The sequence below is a fragment of the Chamaea fasciata genome, unplaced genomic scaffold (genome assembly GCF_029207755.1).
Source record: "Chamaea fasciata isolate MVZ Bird 193981 ecotype frontalis unplaced genomic scaffold, bChaFas1.0.hap1 SCAF_17, whole genome shotgun sequence".
NCBI lineage: Eukaryota > Metazoa > Chordata > Aves > Passeriformes > Sylviidae > Chamaea > Chamaea fasciata.
The window spans coordinates 7,253,863-7,275,244 of NW_027094102.1; the positions used below are offsets into that span (position 1 = coordinate 7,253,863).

General features: G+C 55.5%; 3 protein-coding genes across 4 annotated transcripts; 2 read left to right on the plus strand and 1 right to left on the minus strand.

Annotated features, from left to right (window-relative positions):
* Positions 1 to 6,238: 6,238 nt before the first annotated feature.
* LOC136298281 (uncharacterized) lies at positions 6,239 to 9,205 on the minus strand. 2 transcript variants are annotated; one of them, XM_066198919.1, is made up of 5 exons: positions 9,139 to 9,205; positions 7,845 to 8,204; positions 7,512 to 7,719; positions 7,087 to 7,126; positions 6,239 to 6,745 (listed from the first exon to the last, which is right to left on the minus strand). In XM_066198919.1, exons 1-5 carry the CDS (start codon positions 9,200 to 9,202, stop codon positions 6,620 to 6,622), a joined length of 798 nt encoding a protein of 265 aa, XP_066055016.1. In that variant the 5' UTR covers positions 9,203 to 9,205; the 3' UTR covers positions 6,239 to 6,619. The 2 variants fall into 2 exon arrangements, with proteins under 2 accessions (XP_066055016.1, XP_066055015.1); XM_066198918.1 differs by having other exon boundaries at positions 6,239 to 6,748.
* Positions 9,206 to 9,806: 601 nt separating this feature from the next.
* On the plus strand, positions 9,807 to 12,032 carry LOC136298250 (tyrosine-protein phosphatase non-receptor type substrate 1-like). The gene is made up of 5 exons (XM_066198876.1): positions 9,807 to 9,995; positions 10,329 to 10,682; positions 10,893 to 11,204; positions 11,333 to 11,680; positions 11,834 to 12,032. Exons 1-5 carry the CDS (start codon positions 9,929 to 9,931, stop codon positions 11,989 to 11,991), a joined length of 1,239 nt encoding a protein of 412 aa, XP_066054973.1. The 5' UTR covers positions 9,807 to 9,928; the 3' UTR covers positions 11,992 to 12,032.
* A 764-nt stretch (positions 12,033 to 12,796) lies between these two features.
* On the plus strand, positions 12,797 to 19,388 carry NSFL1C (NSFL1 cofactor). Its single transcript, XM_066198944.1, has 9 exons — positions 12,797 to 12,916; positions 13,634 to 13,731; positions 14,311 to 14,385; positions 15,522 to 15,687; positions 16,017 to 16,109; positions 16,771 to 16,880; positions 17,294 to 17,431; positions 17,911 to 18,075; positions 19,018 to 19,388. The coding sequence occupies exons 1-9, from the start codon at positions 12,815 to 12,817 to the stop codon at positions 19,178 to 19,180; spliced, it is 1,110 nt and encodes a 369-aa protein (XP_066055041.1). The 5' UTR covers positions 12,797 to 12,814; the 3' UTR covers positions 19,181 to 19,388.
* The last annotated feature ends 1,994 nt before the right edge of the window (positions 19,389 to 21,382 follow it).

Genomic DNA, 21,382 nt, shown 5'->3' on the forward strand with positions numbered 1-21,382 from the left:
AAATAGCCAGACCAAGCCTTTGGAAGAGGATGCTCACCAACTCTCAGGGCCATCCCCAGCCCTCCTGCCAGGCTGTCCCTGCAGTCACTATCCCCATGTTGTCCCCATAGCAGCCCCAAGGCTCAAGGGCCACATTCTGGACAACACATTCAACACATTCTGTTGGCTCTTTCTTTCGACCCTGTTGAGACCAAACATATCCACATTGCTTGACTCAGTGCTCTCAGCTCTGTGAGGCTGGGGTTATTCTGACCCTGCTGCTGGAGGCTGGATGGAGAAAAATGCTTCTCCAAGGGGTTTGTGTTGGTCTTTTTTTTTTTTTTTTTTTTTTTTTTTTTTTAATATAAATTGAAAGGCAGCAAAAATCTGGAGGATTAATTCTGGGTCGGCAGGATCCACCATGGTCCCAGTGACTGCATCGCTCCAAGGGGCTGGCTCTGATAAGGAGCTGCAAATCCGACCTGCCAAGTGCTGCCATCCCGCTAGAGCCTTGGAGGGGGATCAGGGATTTAGAGGGTCTGTGTGATGTCTAACAGGTTTAGAAAATATTGCCTGGGATTATCCACTCGCGGCGGTGACCGGAGACCTCTGAGCCGCGGCAGACGCCGGCACCGGCTGATGTTTGCTGAAGGGGGTCCTGCGTGCGGAAATCTGATCTGCGTGTGCCTGTCTGCATTCGTGTGCACGTTCCCTCGTGTGCACACGCGCGGATGTGCAGCAGCAGCAGCGGCTCTGGGGCGGGCTGGAGGTGTGACTGGGGCTGGTGGCCCCCTGACACCGCGGGGGCCGAGCCGTGTCCAGCCCCCCGTGGCTGCCAGCCCCGTGCTGGGTCTGGGGTGCCAGAGGGGTGCTCCAGCCTTCGCTGTGCTGCAATCCTGTAAGGGCAGCTCCTGACCGCCAGCGTTAATGATATCCACCCAATTAGCCCAGCCTAGCCCCAAGGATTAGCGGATGGAATCATCATCCCAAGGCGTAAGCAGTTAACGCTGCTAATTAGTCATCGCGTGAATCCCAGCGCAACCACAAAGCGCAGCGGCCGCGGTAGCCGTGGGCAAGGGGTGATGCCCACCCAGCCGGGCTCCGGGAGACGGGAGCTGTTTACGGAGAATTTGCCGGGCTCGGGGAATCGTTATTTTTACACGTTGCCATAGCTACTGATACCATTATAAAATTAAGCCTGAACCATGTGGAAGAAATGGATCTGTCAGAAAGAGTTATTTTCGGGAGCGCGTTGTGGGTCCGGGCACTGCCCGCCGCAGGGCCGGCGGCGAGGGGCCGAGCCCAGCGGGGTGATGGGGATCCCCGCTGGAGGCAGCTGCATCCTGCCCACGGGCACGTCGCCGGAACGAGGCGCCGGGCAGGCTGCGGAGCTCCGGGATCGCCTGGAGCCACCGGCGCCAGCACAGCCCCTCTGGGCTGGCAGCATCGCTGGGCACGTCCAGGGCGAACAAAAGTCCGCTGAGAGGAAGCTTTCAGGCCGTGCTGTGCTCCCTCCCGCAGCGCCTGCTTTCCCCCTTCTCCTGCTTCTCTCAATATTTTTCCCTTTCCCTGCACTTCTCTGCAGAGGGACACTTGTGCCGGGCTCAGGGCAGCCAGCGCTGGGGCCACGGCCAAGCACAGCCACACTTTAAGGTCGCTCGGTGCTGGGAGGAGCAGGGAGCACCAGGGACCCCACAACGTCCTGCCCTCGGGACAGGGAGCTCCCCTAAGGGTTTCCCTACCCTGAGCTTTTCTTGCTGGACAGAACCCCCTGGAGCATCACCAGGAGCGTGCACGGCTCGCTTCGGGTACAATGTGCCCGATGTTGGGAGGAACCAGGACCACTCCAGAGCGATACCAACAGCTGATCCAGCATGAAGAGCCCCGGGAACTCCGGTGCAGGCAGGACCCCTCTCCCACCCACTCTGGGACCCTTACTCAGGCACTGGCAGGACCCAGCAGTGCAGCTTGATCTGCCCTTCCAGTGCCGGCTCCAGAGGGTGAGTGATTGTCCTTGAGCAATGGCCCGTCCAACACTGAAAGCACAATGTGAGTCTTTCTTAAGCACTGGATGTTCCTGCTTGTCCCATGGCCCGGGAAACCCCTCTTCAAACACTGCCAGAGTCTTGGCCTCACGCTGTCCTGCAGTGAAGGACTGCACAGGCCAAAGGAGCATTGGGCACAAAGGATGTGCGTGACACTTTTCAATTTCACTGCCTAGCCCCTCTCCTTGCGACTGAAGAGATGAGGAATGGTCATAGGGCAGCCCCTCATCCACTCCACACCCCTTCAGCTCCAGTAATTTAATGTAAATTAATCCAGGTCATCCAGAGAGGTTCCCAGTAGCAATAACTGCAATAGCACAACCTCCTACTAGACACCAGAGAATCCACAGGGAAAAGCAGCATCCTCCAAACCCCTTCAGCTCTTCTCAACTTAAAGCCATGGTCTGCAGCCCGGGGGTCCCAATTTGCTTCGTGAACATGGATGGACAGTGCCTGGGAGTCCGTCTCCTCCCTGAACATCCCGGGTGCCATGGGGTGGCTGCCCCACACCTCGGCTGTCACTGGGGCTGTGCCTGGGGGGCTGGAGGTACCCCCACTGTGCTGGCCAGAGCCCTCACTCTGTCAGGAGGGGACGAGGCTGGCAGTGAGGCTGTGGCACAGAAACAGTTCCTATGACAACCCCAAATCCCAGACCTGTTTATCCCCTTTGGTGAAAATCCACAACAACCGTGAAACCAGGGAATAAGCTTCAATAGTAAGACATGAAATAAATCAGAACCAGTGTAAAGCATGTTGGCGTTTTACTCTGGCTTCTTTCCTTTCCAAGGAAAAGCCTGAGAAACAGGGCACTGTAAAGGGGTGACCTAACAGACTTGGAATTGGAGGGAGCAGGTTCCAACCATGCAGCATCCCAGGACTTCCTCCTCCTGTTGTCTCTCCTGGCAGGAAACCAGCAGAAGCCAGCCAGCAGGCACAAACAAGACCCATGAGGCATTTTTTGGGGACAATCAAAGTGTCTCCGAGACCCTCTCACTCCCTCCAACCCCTTCAAAGTACCCAGTGCTCCTCCAGCTTCTCTTGCTGCTTCCTGCTGGCACAATGTCCCCATGGCACTGCCTGGTCCCCTTGGTATCATGGGGTCCCTATGGCATCATAGGGTCCCCAAGCCATCACTGGATGCCTGTGGCATCGTGGGGGCCCTGTGGGGTCCCTGTGGCATCAGATGCCCTTAGACCCATGGCTATTTGGGTGATGCTGATGTGCAAAGGGATTGGCCTGTCTCTCCCTGGGGATGGACTTGTGGCCATCTCAGTCTCAGGGTAGCTAGGACAGGAATGGGGGAAGGGATGGGGACAGAGCAGGGGTAGAAGGGTGTCTTGGACAGAGACAGCCACAAACCAGGCCCTTGGCTGTAGCTGCTGCCCTGTCAGACACTGGAGGAGACCAGCTGGAGCCATGACTGCTTCTGGAGACACAATGTCCCCTGGGCACCCACCCCTGTGACAGACACTGACACTGTGGTGTGCCTCTGCTTCTCATCGCTGAGCTGGAGCACCCCAGGACAGGGGACAAGGCATATATCCCTGTCTCTCCCCTTTTCTTCTTGCCCAGCCCCGGCACCAGCACAGCTCAGCATTGTCCCATTCCCCACGAGTGCAGCCAGCTCTCTCCTGTCCCTCAGGACACAATGGAGACACCTACATCCCCCCATTTCAGCCAGCCCACGCACTGAGACCATGCTATTCCTCTGTGTAAATTAAATCACTGCTCCCCTCCCGTCACTGCTGGAACCAGCCCATTCCATCAGCCGCTCTCCAGGCTAATTGCTCTCTGTTACTTTGCTTTCTGCTGGAGGCTGATACTCCTCCTTGGCTCCTGGCACAGCCCACACTTCCCACTCTGGCTCCCCAGCACAGCATGGAACAGCACACACCATGGCACACATCACGGCACACACTGTGGCACACACCGTGACACACACCATGCCTCACCACCACTACCTGGCAAGCCCTGCCAGCCCTCTTGCCTTGGCACCTCCAGGTGTTTCCCACCTCCCAGCATCAGGAGTGGATCAGATGCCAGAGCAGCCCCTGAGCATCCCCTGGCTGCCCCAAAACCCATCATAGTGCAGCCCAGATCAGCCTCCCCAGCCCTTTTCCTTGGCCTTGCCATTACATGAGGTCCTGGCAGCAGGCTCACACACCATGCTGAGGAACAGCCGACATAAACCTGGCATGGCACCGCCCTGGAGTGTCCATGCACAGGGACACAGCCCAGAACCTGCTTGGAGCCAGCATGTCCTCTCCCCCCAGGACACCAACACTCTCCCAGTACCCGTCCAGGCACCACCTCTGCTCTGAACTGAAGTCCCCAGCTGTGGCAGGAGGAGCCTGGTGGGTGCCAGCCTCAACCCCAGCACTGCCCTGTGCTCCCCCCCAGCAATGGCAGCTCCCGACCTCCCCCACACACCCACCAACCAAGCAGGTCACTTAGCGGGATGTGACAACCGGCAGCACCAGGAAAACAGCACGGATGAGCAGTGGATCCATGACCCCAGCATTGCCTGGTGCTGCCCCCTGAGTGAGGCTCTGCTCCCCCAGTGAGGTTCTGCTCCCCAGCACACTCCTACCTTGTGTCCGTGCCCAGGCGCTTGTTTGTGCTTTCACTGCCGGCACACCCCAGGCTGGTGGCTTAAAGGATTTTCCTTTAATAACCACCAAATCCCTCCCCAGGGCAGTAAGCTGCAGACCTGGGCCCTTTCCTAGGTGCAGACCATTCTGCCGGTGCTCTGCTCACTCCCTGCTTTGCATATGCTCCTATAAAACTGGATTTCCCCCCTCCTGATTCAGCCCAGTGCTTAAAAAGCCCTAAATCACCTTGAATTTCATTTCTTCTGGTCCTCAAGGTCTATCCCCGGTTTCGGTCTCACCCACATATTTTACATACTCGTGTTCGCAGCCTCGATGTGAGATTTCTGCCAGTTTTGGTGTTGTACCTGCAAAGAGCCTGGGCAACCCAAGTCCTGCTCAGAGCAGCCTCAGCTGGGAAATGATCCATGGCATGGTCATGGCTCAACTCGGGAAATGATGCTGGGAGAGGCTTCATCTCAACACACCAACCCCACTACCTCCCACTGAGGGGGCCAGGCCGAGTCCCAGTGCTGGACCCCTGACCTGGAAAACTCATCACTACCACCATGCCTGCAAGGTGCTAAGTGTCCTCAAGCTGTCCCTGAGAAAGGACTGACCCCAAACTGTCCCCACTTCACATCCCCAGAGCAGGGGACTCTTACTCAGTTGTGCAAATGAATTTCCGTAGTGGCTTTTCTCCCCGCTGTGATGATTCTGGCCCCTCAAGGATCTCCCTGCCAGCCCCACTCCCCTGGGTCGCACTGTCTTCTTTCACTTCTCTTTTCTCATTTCACAGAAAAAAGTAGGTAAAGCTGAAAACTGGTGACTGTATCAGCTTTCAAGGTCACAGGCAGCGGTGCTGGCAGGTTCCTCTGCCTGGAAAGCCTTTTTTGACCTCAGTTCCTCCTGACAAGGCAGCTGCTGGGGCCACACGTGGCGTGGTGGGAGCTCAACTGCCACGGCTGGGGAGATCGTGGCTGGGGAGCTGTATGTGGTGACTGGGTGTTGCTGGGGGCTGCAGCAGTGCCCAGTGTGGAGCGTGATCAGCAGCTTCCTGCCATTGCCACTTCTGCCCTCTGGCTTCTTGCCACTGGCTTGCTTCCTCACTTGGAGGTGGGCACCGAACACATGGGCACGAAGCAGGGAATGTGCACAGGGCAGATGTGCATTGAGCAGTGGTCGGCATGGAGCACATGTGCAGGAGCAGAAGTGCAGGAGCAGAATATGTGCACGAAGCAGATGTGCACGGACTGGCTGGGACTGGAGCTGAAGATGTGCACGGACCAGGGGAAGGGCCAGAAGGGCCAGCTGGTACCAGCTGCCCTGGCCTGAACAGCATCAAGAGCCCCTTGGGGAGGGCAGGGAAACGTGGGCAAGGGCTGGGCCTCAGCCTGGAGCAGCAGCACCAGGGGCTGTTCCTGAGAGTTTCCTGCTGCCTTGCCAGGAGATGCAGGTTTTGTGGGACTGGGCAGGATCCCTGCCCGGGGCAGGTGGGAGTTGGGAGCTGACCAGTGAGCTCAGCAGTAGCACAGCTGTGTGAGGCACACATATCCCCCCAGGACCCTGTGGGACTGGCACTATTGCTCTTGCTCTGAGCACAGCAGCACTGGACAGAAGGCTGTTTGCTGGCTTTAATGAGAGTGGTAAAAAGATAACACAAATTATGGACCCGTGGGCTGGGAAAGGGCCAGTGGAAGCCCATGCTGGTGGACACAGGTGTGTGTGAGGTCCTGCTGGTGTCATCAGCACCAAACGGCTTGCACAAGGCAGAAGTCCTTGGCCTCGTGGTCCAATCCTGTGGTCGAGATGGCTTCCAGGTCCTGGGAGAGCTCCCCTGAGATGCAAACATGGTGAGCATAGTGTGCCGAGCTGAGATCGGGGCGTGCTGAGCTGAGATCAGGGTGCGCCATACAAACAGCTCCACTTCTTCTTTATTGTGCCCTGCAGAAACGTCCCTTCTTCCACTCTGACACGGCCTGGCCGCGCAGGCAGCGGTGCCACGCGTCACTTGGCAGCTACCCTGAGGCTGGCGTACTCGGTGGGGGCTGTGCCCGGGCTCCTGCCGTGCTGTGGGGCCGGGGGCAGGGGCTGCAGGTCGGCGTAGTGGATGTCATTCTCCTCCTTGCTGCTCTGCTGCAAAAAGGGCACGCAAATGGGGAATGCTGCCAAAAGGAAAACCTCACAAAAATAACCCTAAATCAGAATGTCAAGAGCTGGAAGTGACCTGAAAGGATCACCAAGACTGCCTCAAGGCCCTGCACAGGATAACTCCAAGGACCAGGTTCAAGCCAGGCTGGTGATGCCACAACTGCAGAGGTGGCCCTGTGCTATGGTGCAGAGTGTGCAGGGAGCACTTGCAGGCAGCTGCTGCCTATCTGATGTCCTCCCCTGGCCCCAGAGTCTTTCAGGGCTCCTGCAAGCCAAGGCATCAGCAGGGGTTGTGCATCCCCATACTCACAGCTCACTCGTACCTGGCTGGGCAGGTGGGAGCTCTCTGCATCCAGGACTTCACTGTAAGGGGAAAGATAAGGATGGCCATCAGAACTAAAGGAAGATGGTTCCTTTCCCGACCCAGCACAGCCCTAAATTCTACTCCCAAATGTCAGCAGGATGCCCCTGTTGAAGGCAGAGAACAGGGACAAAGGGCTGTCTGCACGTCTGGGCTGGGATCAGACACACCATCAGGGGCTGCAGGGAGCTCCCTGGTACTGTGTCCTCCCTACCATGAAGCTCCCGTGAAACACAGAGAGAACCAACAGAACAGTGCACGTGTGAGTAAAGGACCTTTTCTGGGGCAAGTTACAGCTCCAGACAAGAAAGGAAGCCAAGATAAAGCAGGTGGATAAGACAATTTGCTCATTTAGGGGTGCAGAAGGAGGAGGTGCTGTGTACAAACCTGGGGGTGCCGGGGGTTCCTGCACAGCACTGCAGAGGGACAGACGAGAAGCTGCCCATGGTCACTGTCCTGGCCGGGCACGGACTGCCCACCCTGCCTTGGCGCTTCCTCCTGTACATGCAAAGGGCGACGGAGAGGCCGAGGAGGAGGAGGAGGAGGAAGCAGAGCACTACAGCTGCAGTCCCCATTCCAGGAATCAGGGCTGCTTCTGTGGAGACAGAGGCGGAGCAGGAGAGGGTGGTGGGTGTGGGGCAGAGCAGGGCCTTGCTGTTGGCAGGGTGGGGGCTATGGGATGGGGTCCCTGGCAGCAGTGCCCTGCTGGGCTGCACTCACCATACACAGACACCTCTGTGCCACTGCCACGCTGAAACACCTCATCCACACTGCTGTCTGACCTGGCAAACTTCACGCAGTAGTAGGTGCCCACATCCTCAGGCTGAACATCCCTCATGTGGATGGTGAAGTCTGTGTTGGACTCATTCACTGCTCTTGTCACACGGGAGAAGGGATCCTTTGTTTTCTGGTCATAGATGGTCTTGTTCCCATTGCCCCAGCCCTTCAGCCACTTCACAGGACCTGCTCCAGCGTGTCCAGACGTGGTGCACCTGAGGATGAGCGTCTGCCCCACTGCCACTGACACCTTGGCCTGGGGCTGCTGCAGAATGAAGTGCTGACCCACCTGGGCACCCACATCTGAGCACAGAGACAGGAGGGTTCAGGGATGAGCATGGGGTGAGGCAAGGGCTGTCTCACAGGCAGAGAAGCCCCAGTGTCCCCCAATTTGCACGTGAGAGATATCCTGGGATGTGGCAGAGACAACATGCAGGCACTGGGAGCGAGGAAACTCTTCAAAAACCGGTTCAAAATGAACAAGGGGCAAATCTGAAAAATGAGCAGGCTGCCCAGGGCAGTGGTGGAGTCACCACCTCTGGAGGGATTTAAATGACATGTAGAGGTGACCCTGGGGAACATGGTTTAGTGGTGGCCTTGGCAGTGCTGGGTTAATGGTTGGACTCGAGGAGCTCACAGGGCTTTTGCAACCCAAACAGTTCTGCTATTCTATGACTTGATAAATCTGCATCCTGTTCTGTCATTTGCAGGAGGTGCTGCAGCTGCATGGAGGCCAGAGAAGTGCAGAGGGAGCCAAGGGGAACTCCTGGCAGGAAAAACTCCTGAGTGCTGTTAAACATTAACACCCTGGCTCTGTTCCACACCAGCCAGGATCACTGGGGCTCTGCAAGGAATTGGGGTTCACAGCCAGGAGCCAGCCAGGAACCAGTGTTCTAGGCAGGGATGTGCAGCCCTGTAGCCCAGCACAGCCCCTCGATCCCTTCTTGTCCCAAAATCCCTCCTGCCCCCCAAAACCCCTCCAGTCCCCAAATCTCTCCTGCCCAAAGTCCCCCACACGTTTGGCAGCGCCTCGGCAGGGTTCGACTCGGCTCTGCCCGTCCCCAGGGCTGGGGATGCTCTGCACCCCCGGGGACGGTTTGATACCAAAAGGTGGTCGGGGAAGGACCACCCACCGCCCCGCCCGGTATTTATTTTTGCCGCCCACTCATGTTTATGTGGCAGGCGGGGCAGGGGAGTCCCGAGAGGTTCTGGGGGACCCCCACCACTTCCGACTCACCCAAGAGCTGCCGCTGGACGGGGCTTCGCTGCCCGGACAAGAGCAGAGCTGCTGCTGCGGCCATGGATTCTGCCCAAACTTTGGGAAGAAAAAGGGGAAGCGGGACAGGAAACGGAGGCGAGCGGGTGATTAACGCTTTGGTGTCTGCCCGGGACGGGCAGGGGCCGGCAGAGCCGCCGGGCATCACCCGCGGTGGGCATCACCCTGCAGAGAGCCCGCCGGGCATCACTCCCGGGCCGCCCGGCACCGAGCGGCTGCTCCGGGCTCGGGACAGGGAGCGGCTCTGCGTCCTCCCCGGTTCGGTGAGGGGCAGGAGCACCGGGGCTTCGGGATGTGGGACACGCACCACCGACCCATGGGAGACACCATCCCGCACCCGATCCTGCTGGCAAGGGCTGGGCGTCCCTTTGGCACCCCAGGGTGCTGAGCCACGGGCTGGCCATGTGTGGGAGAGCGTGCTGGATCCCGGGTCCCTCTTGCTGGCTGCTCAGTGCTTGTGCCCATGGCTGTGGCTGTGGCACACATCTGAGGGGAAAGTGTGGTGGACATTGCCGTTATGGACCAGCGTTGCAACAGATGACATGGACACTGAGAGCAAATGGGACATGATTGCATGGAGGAACTGTGCTGGTGGTGACCCCTTTCCTTCCCCTTTCTGGGTAAGAGTCCAGCACCATGATAAGCTAAGCCCAGTCTAGCTGAGTCAGCTGAGCAGGGTCCAACAGAGTCCAACAGAGCCGAATCCAGCTGAGCAAAGCCCAGCCATCAGGGGGCAAGACCTGGAATACCCATGGTTCCGGTGATGCAGGAACTGCCTCTCATGTGCCTGATCCTGCTCCTGCTCTGCAGAGACCCGGGTAAGTGGGGCCTCCACAGCTCTATCATATTTCCCATGCACGCTTTCCCACACTGCTGGCCTGGCAGTCCTTCCCTGTGTCCATGGGTATTCAGGGATCTCCTCTTGCTGCCTTCCTTCCAGCTTGCTTTTGTCTCCAGATGAAATTCAGTTTACTCCAGCAAGAGTCTGGGCTCTCCTCATCCTGCAGTCCCCAGCAGCCTGGCAGACAAGGGACAGGAATATCTCTCTGTCCCCTGCTTCAGTCTCAGGGCCGGGGTCTGATGATGTCTTGTGCTGTAGCCCAGCCCTGGGGCCCCTTGTCAATTCCAAACCTTCCTGCTGCTCTGCCCAGGTGTGGGTTCCCAGGCAGGTCAAAACTTCAGTCTGCAGCAGCCTCAGGCCAAGGTGTCGGTGACAGCGGGAGAGACGATCACCCTGAACTGCACCATATCAGGAGTTGCTGGAGCAGGTCCTGTGAAGTGGCTGAAGGGCTGGGGCAATAGGAACAAGACCATCTATTACCAGAAAACGAAGGATCCCCGTGTGACAAGAGCAGTGAATGAGTCCAACACGGACTTCACCATCCGCATCAGGAACGCTCAACCTGAGGACATGGGCACCTACTACTGCGTGAAGTTTGTCAAGTCAGACAGCAGTGTGGATGAGGTGTTTCAGCGTGGCAGTGGCACAGAGGTGTCTGTGCAAGGTGAGTGGGGCTCCCAGAGCAGCTCCTGATGGGAATCAGCCCAGTGGGCTCTGCTCAGGTAGAGCAGGGATGGGGAAGGGGCTGAGGGCTGGTCCAGGAGAGGATCCCATGGGCCGTTCCTGTGCCCTTGTAGGAGACTCTGCTCCTGGCCAGCCCAGGGCTGTGTGGGGGGCAGAGCCTGGTCTGATGGCCCTGTTCTTCTCCCCGCAGCCAAACCCAGCCCCCCGCTCGTGTCTGGGCCTGAGCAGAGAATTGAGGCGGGGCAGTCGGTGTCTTTCACCTGCACAACTGGAGGGTTCTTTCCCGAAAAGATTGGGGTGAAATGGTTCAAGAACAGGGAGCCCATGTTGGCTCAGCTGCCCCAGGTCACAGAATGGGGGGTGAAAACCTACAACGTGTCCAGCACAGTGAGGATGACCCTGCAGAAGGATGACGTCCGCTCACAGCTCATCTGTGAGGTGCAGCACTCCACGCTGCAGGTCCCGCTGCGTGAGAGGTACCAGCTCAGCAGAGTCCTGCGAGGTGAGGGCTGGGGACTCGTGCTGGGGTGTCCTGCTCCTGTGGGGCTGGGGTCCCTGGGGCAGGAGCAGGGCACCCTGTGGGCAGCAGAGCCGGGGACACCAAACACCAAGCTCTGCCTCTCTTCCCAGTTTCCCCCAGTGGGGAAGTGCGTGCTGAGCCGAGCCCTGTTGAGGTGAACAAGACTGTGACCTTCACCTGCCTCCTGAAGGAGTTTTACCCAGCAAACGTGTCTGTTTCCTGGCTGGAGAATGGGATTGGGATAAAGGTGGAGAACGTCTCCCAGCCATCGGAGGTGTCCCAGGGCTTGTTTGAGCTGAAAAGCCAGGTGGAGGTGCAAGCGACGGAGGAGAAAAACGGGTCCACGATCACCTGCATGGTGGTGCACGATGCCCAGGCCCCTGCCAGCTACTCAGCCTTCCTGTGGATCTCCAACCCAGACCCGGGAGGATTGAGCAAGGGGTTCCCAATGGATAACGGTGCGTCAGAGCTGCTGGGTTGGGGTGCCTGCCAGGACGACTGTGTGGTGTCACCCTCTGAGGAAGCTTGCAGTCCCAGGAAAGTTTTCCTGCGGGGGGTTGGGGTGCCTTTCCCCGAGCCCTGGTTGCTCACATAATCTGTCCCCGTTGCAGGTGAGAACCTTCTGTCCAGCCTCCTCCTCCTGTGGATTGGTATCCTGCTGGAGAAGGGGCTTGTCGGTGGGCTCCTCTTTTTCCTCTTCAAGCACATGAAGAGAAAAGCATTGGAGATGTTGCCCAATCCTGCTCCATCTCAGTCTCTGGCTCCTTGAGCTGGGTCTCAGGGCATGGCCACTGCCAGGAGTGATGTATGAATCTGGAAATAAATGAACCAGGATGCAGAGACTGTCGTGGGCTGCTCCGCACCACCAGTCCCGGCCCTGCCTGTGCGCTCTGCTCTGGGGCTTGGCACTGCCCATCCCTGCTCCCAGTGCTCAGTACCCAGTGCTACACACACCGTGCCCGGTGCTCGGTGCTGCCCACTCTAGTACTCAGTGCTGCCCATCCCGGTGCCTGTTTCTCAGTGCTTGATGCCCGGTACTCGGTGCTGCCCATCCCGGTGCCCAGTGTTTGGTGCCCGGTGCTCGGTGCCCAGTGCCTGATAGCCAGTGCCCGGTGCTCGGTACTCGGTACTCGGTGCCCGGTATCTGGTGCCTGGTGCCCGGTAGCCGGTGCCCCCTGCTCGGTACCCCGTGCCCGGTGCCCGGTACTCCGTTCTCCTTACCCCGTACTCGGTACCCCGTGCCCGATGCTCGGTGCCCGGTGCTCGGTGCCCCGTACCCTGTGCCCAGTGCCCGGTACCCTGTGCCCAGCGCCCGGTACCCCGTGCCCGGTGCTCGGTGCCCGGTACCTCGTGCTCGTTACCCCGTGCTCGTTACTCCGTGCCCGATGCTCGGTGCCCGGTACCCCATGCTCGTTACTCCGTGCCCGGTGCTCCGGGCGCGGTGCAGTGCCACCTCCTGGCCGGCAGGGGCCGCTGTGCGCGGGCCGGGCGCCGCGGGTCTCTTCGGGTGTTTCCGGCCGGGCGGGTTTGGCGGCGCACGCGGGGGCGGTGCGGGGCGGCCCGGCGGGGTTTGGGCGCTGCACCGCGGCAAGATGGCGGACAGGGAGGAGGCGCTGAGGGAGTTCGTGGCCGTGACCGGCGCCGAGGAGGAGCGAGCGCGGTTCTTCCTCGAGTCCGCTGGCTGGGACCTCCAGGTACCTTTGCCGCGGCCCTCCGCTCTCCCCGGCCCGGTGCGGGGATGGGCGCGCCGCGGCTCAGGAGGCCGTGGCGCTGGCGGGAGGCAGCGCTGGGCCGGAGGTCGGTGTCCCGCGGGCTCAGGCCTCGCCCCCGTCCGTCGCCGGGCTCAGCCCTTGCGGCGGGGCCGCGGGCTGGCTGAGACTGAGGCTCCTCCTGGTTCTGTCGTTTACTTTGTAGCGCGAGGTGAGGGTTGTGGGTCTGGGGTTTGTCGGGGTTGTCTAGGTTTTCCTGGAATGCTGGTGAGCTTGTCAGTGCTGTGCTGTTGGCGCTGTCAGCAAACAAACTGAGGGGGAGTCAGCCACCATTCTGACCTGCTCCTGTCCCTGCTCCTCCTCAAACTGGCTGTGTTAAATTCCGAGTCTGCTCATAGACGGCACAAAAGCTGCTGTTTCAGAGCAGTAATTTTGGCATAATTCCTGTATAAGTGCTGCAGGAAAAGGGCCTGACATTCCCTGATGGGGAGGGTGACATCCCTGCAGCAGCGAGTGTCCTGCCATGACACAGCCAAATAGCACAACCTGCTGAGGCCTCGTCTTTGCCAGGACCTGCAGCAGGGGAAATGACACCAAGTGTCTTCAGTGTGAGGTGCCTTAGGAGGTCCAACGTAACCGATGCTTCAGCTGGGTTGTTTGTGCATGTTTTTCCTGAGGAGCTTCGGTGGTTTTCCTTTCCAGATTGCACTTGCCAGTTTCTATGAGGACGGGGGTGATGAGGACATCCTGACCCTTCCCCAGCCCACACCCAGCTCCATATCCAGAGGCACTGGAGCCAGGTGAGGAGGGAGCTTCAACTCCATGCTGGAGAGCTGACAAAACAAACACTCTCTAAAGCACTGATTTTGTTAATTTTCAGGAGAAGTAGCTCTGTGTTTAGGTTTGCTTCACCTTGGGTGGTTTTCTAGAAGTTGTGAAAACCTGAGTGTTTGTACATCACAAGCATTGGTGTTATTGCACAACAAAGGCAGAGATCAGTTAGGACAACTTGCCTCATTGCTCAGGAAAAGCTTGATTTATCTTTTGACATTAGAAACAGTCTGGTGGTGACCCTTCCTTTAAGCAGATCATATCTCTGCAGGAAGCATGTTTTCTCATTTTGTGTAACAACTGAGCTGATCAAGGCGAGCATTTTGCAAAACTAAAATAGTGAATTGTACCTTACCAAATCCCTCTGAAGAAAGGGAATGCTGTCCAGTTCCCAAGAGGAGCTGCTGCCTTTGTCATGAAGGAAAAGTGCTCTTGACTCAGGTGCTGTTGGGCAGAGCCCACCTTGCAGAAGGAGCCTGTTGCAGTGTGGAATGTTCCATCTGGGAATGTGTCTTGAGGCTGACATCCTTCTTGCTGGATTTTTGCAGTGACCATCGAGTGACCTCGTTCAGAGACCTTGTGCATGCACAGGAGGAGGATGATGAAGAGGAGGAGGGACAGAGGCAAGTTGGCAGCTGAAGGCTCAAACTCTGGGTGTTTATCCCTTTCCTTCTGGGAGGACTTGTTGCTTGTGTACAGCTTCTTTCAAAAAAACCAGGTTTACACGGATATGGAATTTCTGTAGTGAAACATTTGAGATTTGACAGGGCAGGTTTGTCAGTGCAAAGCCTGTGCACAAGCACATGCTCAGCTGTGTAAGCACCAGCTGTTGGCACTGAGAGAAAGCTTAAAGTGGGATGTGGGAGCCCTGGGTTAAGAATAGAAATCAGCCCAGATCCTCCTTTGGGTCTGTAGGGAATGGGAATGTGGGAATTATGCAGGGATTGGTTTTCTTACTGCTTGGGGTTTTGAGGGTTTGTTTTGGTTGGGGTTTTGGGTTAGGTTTTGGGTTTTTTTCCACTTAAGTGTTACTTAAGGGTAAAGTAATGCAGTGTGGAGTCAAAAATAAAAATGTAGGGCCTCTTTCCAGGGGGAATGTGGAGTATTAGTAGGACAGTCTCCTACAATGTCAGCTCTAAGTAGTTAAATACCCTTAAGGTTGACGGGCAAGGTAAATGGAATGGAACTGATGTATCTGAGGGGGTGGCTCAGCCTGGATGGGCCATGGTTTGCAGGCAGCTGGGAGCTCACTCTGTGTATTACAAGCCATCTGGAAGCTAATAAACCCAATCTTCCAGAAGTGCTTAATTGCACTTCACTGACTGTGCATCCATTGCTTCCAGTTGAGATCCATCCTTTGTGTGGCATGAGCGTGTGCCTTCCCTCAGAATTCCAGCTGGATGTTGCTCTGAGGGGTCAGAGATCTGCTGGAAGCCTTGCTCAGCTGGGTAATCGAGCTGGTACCGGTGTTTAAAACTGGGCTTGTCCCTCTGGGCTGTTCCTCTTCCCAGGTCTGAGCATTGTTACCACTTGATTGCTATTGATCCACGGGTAATTTACAGTAATTGACATAAAAATAAAGTCTTTGCAGCACATGCACGTGGCTGCAGTGGGAGACACACTGGTGGTAGCCAGTGTTTGTAGATACGAGGTGTTTCACTGAGCTGCATGAGCACGAGCAAGTGAGCCCTGATCCAACCCGCTGGCTCCTGCAGAGGCATTGGGCAGGGCTGACCAGGAGCTGGGTGCTTTCTGTCAGGTTTTATGCCGGTGGCTCAGAGAGAAGTGGGCAGCAGATCGTGGGTCCTCCGAGGAAGAAGAGTCCCAACGAGCTGGTGGAGGATCTGTTCAAGGGAGCCAAGGAACATGGCGCCGTGGCGGTCGATCGGACAGCCAAGAGCGGTGGCGAGACGAGCAAGCCAAAGGTGAGCAGGGAGGAGTTCTTTCTTCTGTTCCCCATTTCAGTTAAGGTTCCACTGTCCCAGCTGTTTGGTACTAAGGAGTCCTGGAATTATCTCAGCAGCTAAGTCTGGACTCCTTTCTTTGTGCAGCTCCATTTTGTGTGTCACAGTGGCAAGAAGAGCTGTGCTTTTGTGCCACACGTATTAACTTGCTGAAGCTGTCACTGCCTGCAGGGCAGGAGATATCGCTGATGCCATGAAGCCGCTGCTCACCCACAGGGGTGGTGGGGACAGGGAAGCAGCTCTTTGGATCTGTTTTATTCTGTAACCCTGTGCCTGCTTCTCTCTCACAGCCTTTTGCAGGAGGAGGGTATCGCCTTGGGGCTACTCCAGAGGAGGAGTCAGCTTACGTGGCAGGAGAGAGAAGACCCAACTCTTCTCAGGATGTGAGTATCTCTGCTCTGGTTTGTAGCTGTCCCTCCAGGGATTTCTCTGCTCCAGCTACTGAGCTTGCCAGCCCTGAGAGTTACAAAGCTTAATAGAAATTCACAAGGACGGAAATATGGTAAATCCTGCTTCCTATGGGATTTCCAAGTGGAAAATAATAGATGATTAGGTCTTGGATAAGCAGTTTTCTAGTGATCTTTTAATTAAAATTCTGAGCCTTTCTTAGAAGTGCAGATTAGGAAAAATAGTGTGCAAAGAGCATTGGGAAATCAACTCTTCTTTATCCATTATTATGTATATGCAATATATATCCACAGATGGTAGCTGACAGCAGCAGTTCAGGATTCCCTTGTGCCTGGTTTGTGACCAAACAAGGTCGTGGCTGTGGTAGGAGCCTGGTTTAGGCTCCTCACCCAGCACATTCCTGGATCTTCAGCCATATTTACCCAGAAGGGGACCATGGTGCGACCTTCTAGGAATTGACACCTGACCATACGTAAAAGCCAGTGCTTTGAGTCTTTCCCTTAGCTCAGAGAAACCTGCTGGAATGTTTCTGCAACTTGAAGCTCCTCTGCCAATCTGGAACTTTTCACTTTGCTTCAGTTTTCGTTGTCACCAAGGTGCTCAGTGAGGCTGATTGTTCTTTTGGGGCTGCTGCAGGTGCACGTTGTACTGAAGCTGTGGAAGAGTGGATTTAGTCTGGATAGTGGAGAGCTGAGGAGCTACCAGGATCCGTCCAATGCCCAGTTCCTCGATGATATCCGCAGAGGGTACGTAGTGAGAGGGGACAAAAGGGACAGCTGTTTTCTGAAACATGAGTGTTTGTGGAATCCAGGCTTCTGAATCTGTGGCACATTTCACTTGAGCTTTCTTGCAAGAAATTAATACGGAACATCTGGTTCAGGTAAAGGGAGAGTGGGTTTGGTTTATGTGGGGCCCCGAGAGTTTGAAGTAAACACGTTCATGTTCGTGTTGAGATTTTCTGATGCATTGTGTCACTGCAGGTGAGGGCCAGGGAGAAGGAACCTTTCATTTGTGTCTGTCAGTGGGGAGCTGTGCATCTGCCCTGTCAGTTAAGCAAAGGCTGTCTGTGATTCCTGAAATTCCAAAGATCTTGGGCTTTTTGTCCACACATTCGTGCCTTGCTGCTTCAGGCACCTGCCTTAGAACACTCTCTTTGCAGGGAAGTCCCAGCTGAGCTGCGCAGGTTAGCACGGGGTGGACAGGTGAATCTGGACATGGAAGATCACCGTGATGAGGAGTATGTGAAACCTAAAAGTGTCTTCAGAGCTTTTACTGGAGAAGGACAGAAGCTGGGCAGGTGAGAAGATGGTGACACTGGTTTACTGCACGTAGTGTGAGCGAGTCACTTGAGCCTTGTGAGGTGGAGCCTTCTGATTCGTCCTTCTGAAAAAAAGGCACTGGGTGCCTGTGGGATGGGAGGTGTTCCACTATGGAAACAAGGCTCACTGACGTATACTGTGAGGTGGCCCAACCAGGAGCTGGATCCCTGGTTTGGAACTTCCATGGGTGTGTTGTATGGGAGCAGTGTTTCCAAGTCACACTTTCCCCTGTAAACTTGTGGGTGTGAGGACCCGTGACACCAAAGGGGATGGTAGAGTTGAACTTCTAGACAAGTTCCTGCTGACTGGCTGACTCAAAAATTCTGACTTCCAGCTTGCTTGTGGAGGAGCCCTGGTAGCTGGGCCTGGCAGGCAGTGAGCTCACTGCCTGATCTGGTACCCTGCAGCCAGGTGAGTTTGGTTTCTAACAGCTCACCTTGCGTCTCCCTGTTGGCAGCAATGCGCCCCAGGTGATGGGCACCAGCTCTCCAGCCCAGCAGGCAGAGAATGAAGCCAAAGCCAGCTCTGCCATCGTGATCGATGAGTCGGAGCCCGTCACCAACATCCAGATCCGCCTCGCTGACGGCGGGCGCCTGGTCCAGAAGTTCAACCACAGTCACAGGTATGAGCACAACAGGGAACACAGGCAGGGCATAAATGGCCCTGCACTACAGGGCACTGGTGGAGCAAGTGTTAAAATCCTGGATAGCCTGCCAAAAGGAGCTCTGGGCATCCTTCTATACAAGTGAAAGGGAATAAAATTGTTGTGGTTTTAAGACAGTTGCTTAATGTTGGGTAGGATTTGCTTTCCAAATTGGAATGGATTATAGACAGTGACCCAACACTTGGGAGTGTAAGTGTTACCAGCAGAACTTTCCTTGGTGTCACCTCTAAAAAACTGAATCTCTTCTAAAGGCTTTGGAAACTGGCAGATAATTAGGACCTTGGTTCAGTTGTTCTGACTCAATTTAGACTTTTCTATGGGGCTGTTCCTGTGCTGAATGGAGCACCAAGGGATGCTCTTAACACAGTTCTGTTCCTTTCGGCAAGCAAAGTTGGCTTAGATACACCACTGCTTCGTTTGATATCTCTTGAAATCCTTCTCACCTTCCTGATCTCATAATTTATACTCATTCCTCCAGTTTCTATAAGGGTCACGCTCAGGGCAAAAACTTACAAAAACCTCTGCCTGTGACTGAGTTCAGGAAATGGATCCTGTGTCACTGTGTGGCTGCTCACAGGAGCTGAAATCCTCTGGGTTCTGCTGTGTTTGACGAGCTCAGAAAGTGTCAGTTTGTTAATTGTTCATTGCAAAGGGTTTGGAGGCTTTCAGTTTCAGAGAACCCCCTGACAACACAGACAGAGAAGGCTGAGCTGAGTCTGTAGCCCAGAAAGCAGCTGCTGCTATTTCACTAAATGGGAGCAGGTTGAATCAGAATAGCCTGGTGTGGCCCGTGGTGAGAGCTGGAATACAAATGCAGTGCTGCACACTCAGGGCAGAGCAGTCACTCGTCCAGGCTGTGCAGCAACAGCATCACCCTGTGTGTTTGCTCCCTTTGGACAGGATCCGTGACATCCGGCTCTTCATAGTGGATGCTCGGCCAGCGATGGCTGCCACCAGTTTCGTCCTCATGACCACCTTCCCCAATAAAGAGCTGACTGATGAGGACCAGACCCTGAAGGAAGCCAACCTGCTCAACGCTGTCATCGTTCAGCGGTTGACATAAAGGACCCCAGCTCTGGCCACACACGGGGTTGTCTCCTCCCGCGCGTGCGCCGGCACCGTGCCACACAGGCCCACATCTGCTCGTAGCTCTGGGTTCTTAGGTCTTGGTTGGACTTTTTCTCTTTAGTTGCATTTCCCATGGGGTTTTTTTGTGATGATGATCAGTGGACTTTAAAATAAATAAACGAAAGTAATTCGTTTGGAAAGGAGCTGCAGCCTCTGGTGCCCCAGATTCTCCCAGGAGAGTTCAGTTACCTTGTGGATTGAGTTACTGCACTGGGAGAGGGGAGGAAGGCAAGGGGGAAGGGAATTCCAGGGAGCAGTTTCTGTCAGTGCACTGCTCACCACAATCCTTTCTCTTCCCTCCAGGCACTCCTCTAAAGTACTGCCTTTTTTTCCACACATTAAATATAAACTATATGAGAATGGGTGATCTTATTGTTGGGGTAATAGTTACACTCCTGTAAAAGCATTGTGGGGGAAGTCTTTGTGAAAGAGCTCGGTGTGGGGAAAACTCCAGCTTGTGCGGTGCAAGGTTTAACACTTCCCATGGTTTTCCGGAGAGAAATCCCTGACTTTCCTTTCCTCGGCACAACTCTTGGGGCATTCATTGAAGTCCCCACTTGCTCTGCCTTCGCTTTTTCCAACAGGCCAGACTGGCTGCAGGTTTAAATTGCTGTATTGCATTTCTCTGAGAAACCCTGCTGCTGACGACTTCTTTCCAAGGAGGCACAAAGCTGAATCAGCTTGAAGTGATTGGAAGTAAAGGGCAAACAGAGTCTGTGTTACTGGAAAACAAGTTCTGTCCTGAGAGGTGAATTACTGAAGTTATTGCAACAGCTTGGGTGGAAAAACTCAAGGCTGTAGTACCCTCTGATGTATTTCCTCTCCTCTGCTGAGGACTAACATAGCTGAACTCCTGGAATTCTCCAGCGTTGATCTGTTCTGTTTGTGTTCTGGGCTCAGGTCTCCATCTCTTTCCCTCCTTCGACAGAATCCTGTGGGTTAATTCCTTATGCCCAGACAGGAGGCACTGGTAGCGCTGGCACAGCTGCCATGGAGTATTGTGCCACGGCACTTTGCATTTCATCTCACCTGCTTCTGTCTCTATTCAGGGCTTCTGAGCAGAGCCCAGAGCTGTGCTGAGTCGTGGGCTGCAGCCACCGGTTCTCTGGGAGCGGGGTCCTTGGGAAAGGCTGGAATGCTCCCTCTCCATCCTGCCTTAGGCACACCTGAGCCCCGTGGCCGCTGCGCCATCACTCCGCCCCCCTCAGCGCTCAGAAACTTCCAGGTCCTCCCCTTGGTGCGAGCAGAGGGAGCTCGGGAGCAGCCTGGGGAGGGCCGGCAGGTTGGGCAGGTTCATCGTGAGGAACTCGCTTGGCTGCCAGTGGAACACCAACCAGCAGGAGCAGAGAGCAGCCCTCAGCAAGGACATTTCTACAGCAGTTTCTCAACTGAGAGCTGAATTAACTCATATTTTTCATTACTAAATGGACATAGAGTGTGCGTAACAACCAATTTGTAAATTATTGTGAAAATTGCCATTAAAAGCCCACAAACAGGAAAACAGCGTTCGACCCTTTCTAATAACAGCTGCCATCTGGTCTCAGATTTTGGATCACGTTCGCTGAGGGTGTCTCCTCTTCGGGTTGCTCTGTGAGCAGACTTCCTGTGCTGAGCTGTCTTCTACTAAATGAGATTCAACCTCTCAGCAGCATTTTTAAAGATTATTTTTTGTGACAGGAGAGCTTGGCGTTCCCCTGCCTGTGCATCACTTGCTGGTGCATTTATAACCACTGAGTAACCTGTGTGAACTAGTGCAGGGAGAATTGAGAAAGGGAATTTTCCTTGGAGCTAGAGTCAAAACTGCCTTGGGGAGTTTTTGAATCCTGATCTTCACGTGTGCTATTTTGGGGACTTGGGACAGCATCTTCCAGAGTGCTGGACAGGATGCACCCCTAGACCCAGAAACAAAGTTTATCCAACAGAAAGGGTGTAAGTTACTTGTCTCCTGCTTCTGCGTTTGTTAGCCAGGGGCAGCAGAGCACTGAGGTGGTGCCCAGCTGGTGTCCGTGGTCTTTGGATGAACTGGCCACGTTTGTGCCCCCAAATTCAGGAACTCCTCCAAGGTTTTGCTGTGCAGATTCTGCTCACCGATGGGAACTTTCACATCCACCTTTGCTGCCAGTTCTCCCCTTGCCGG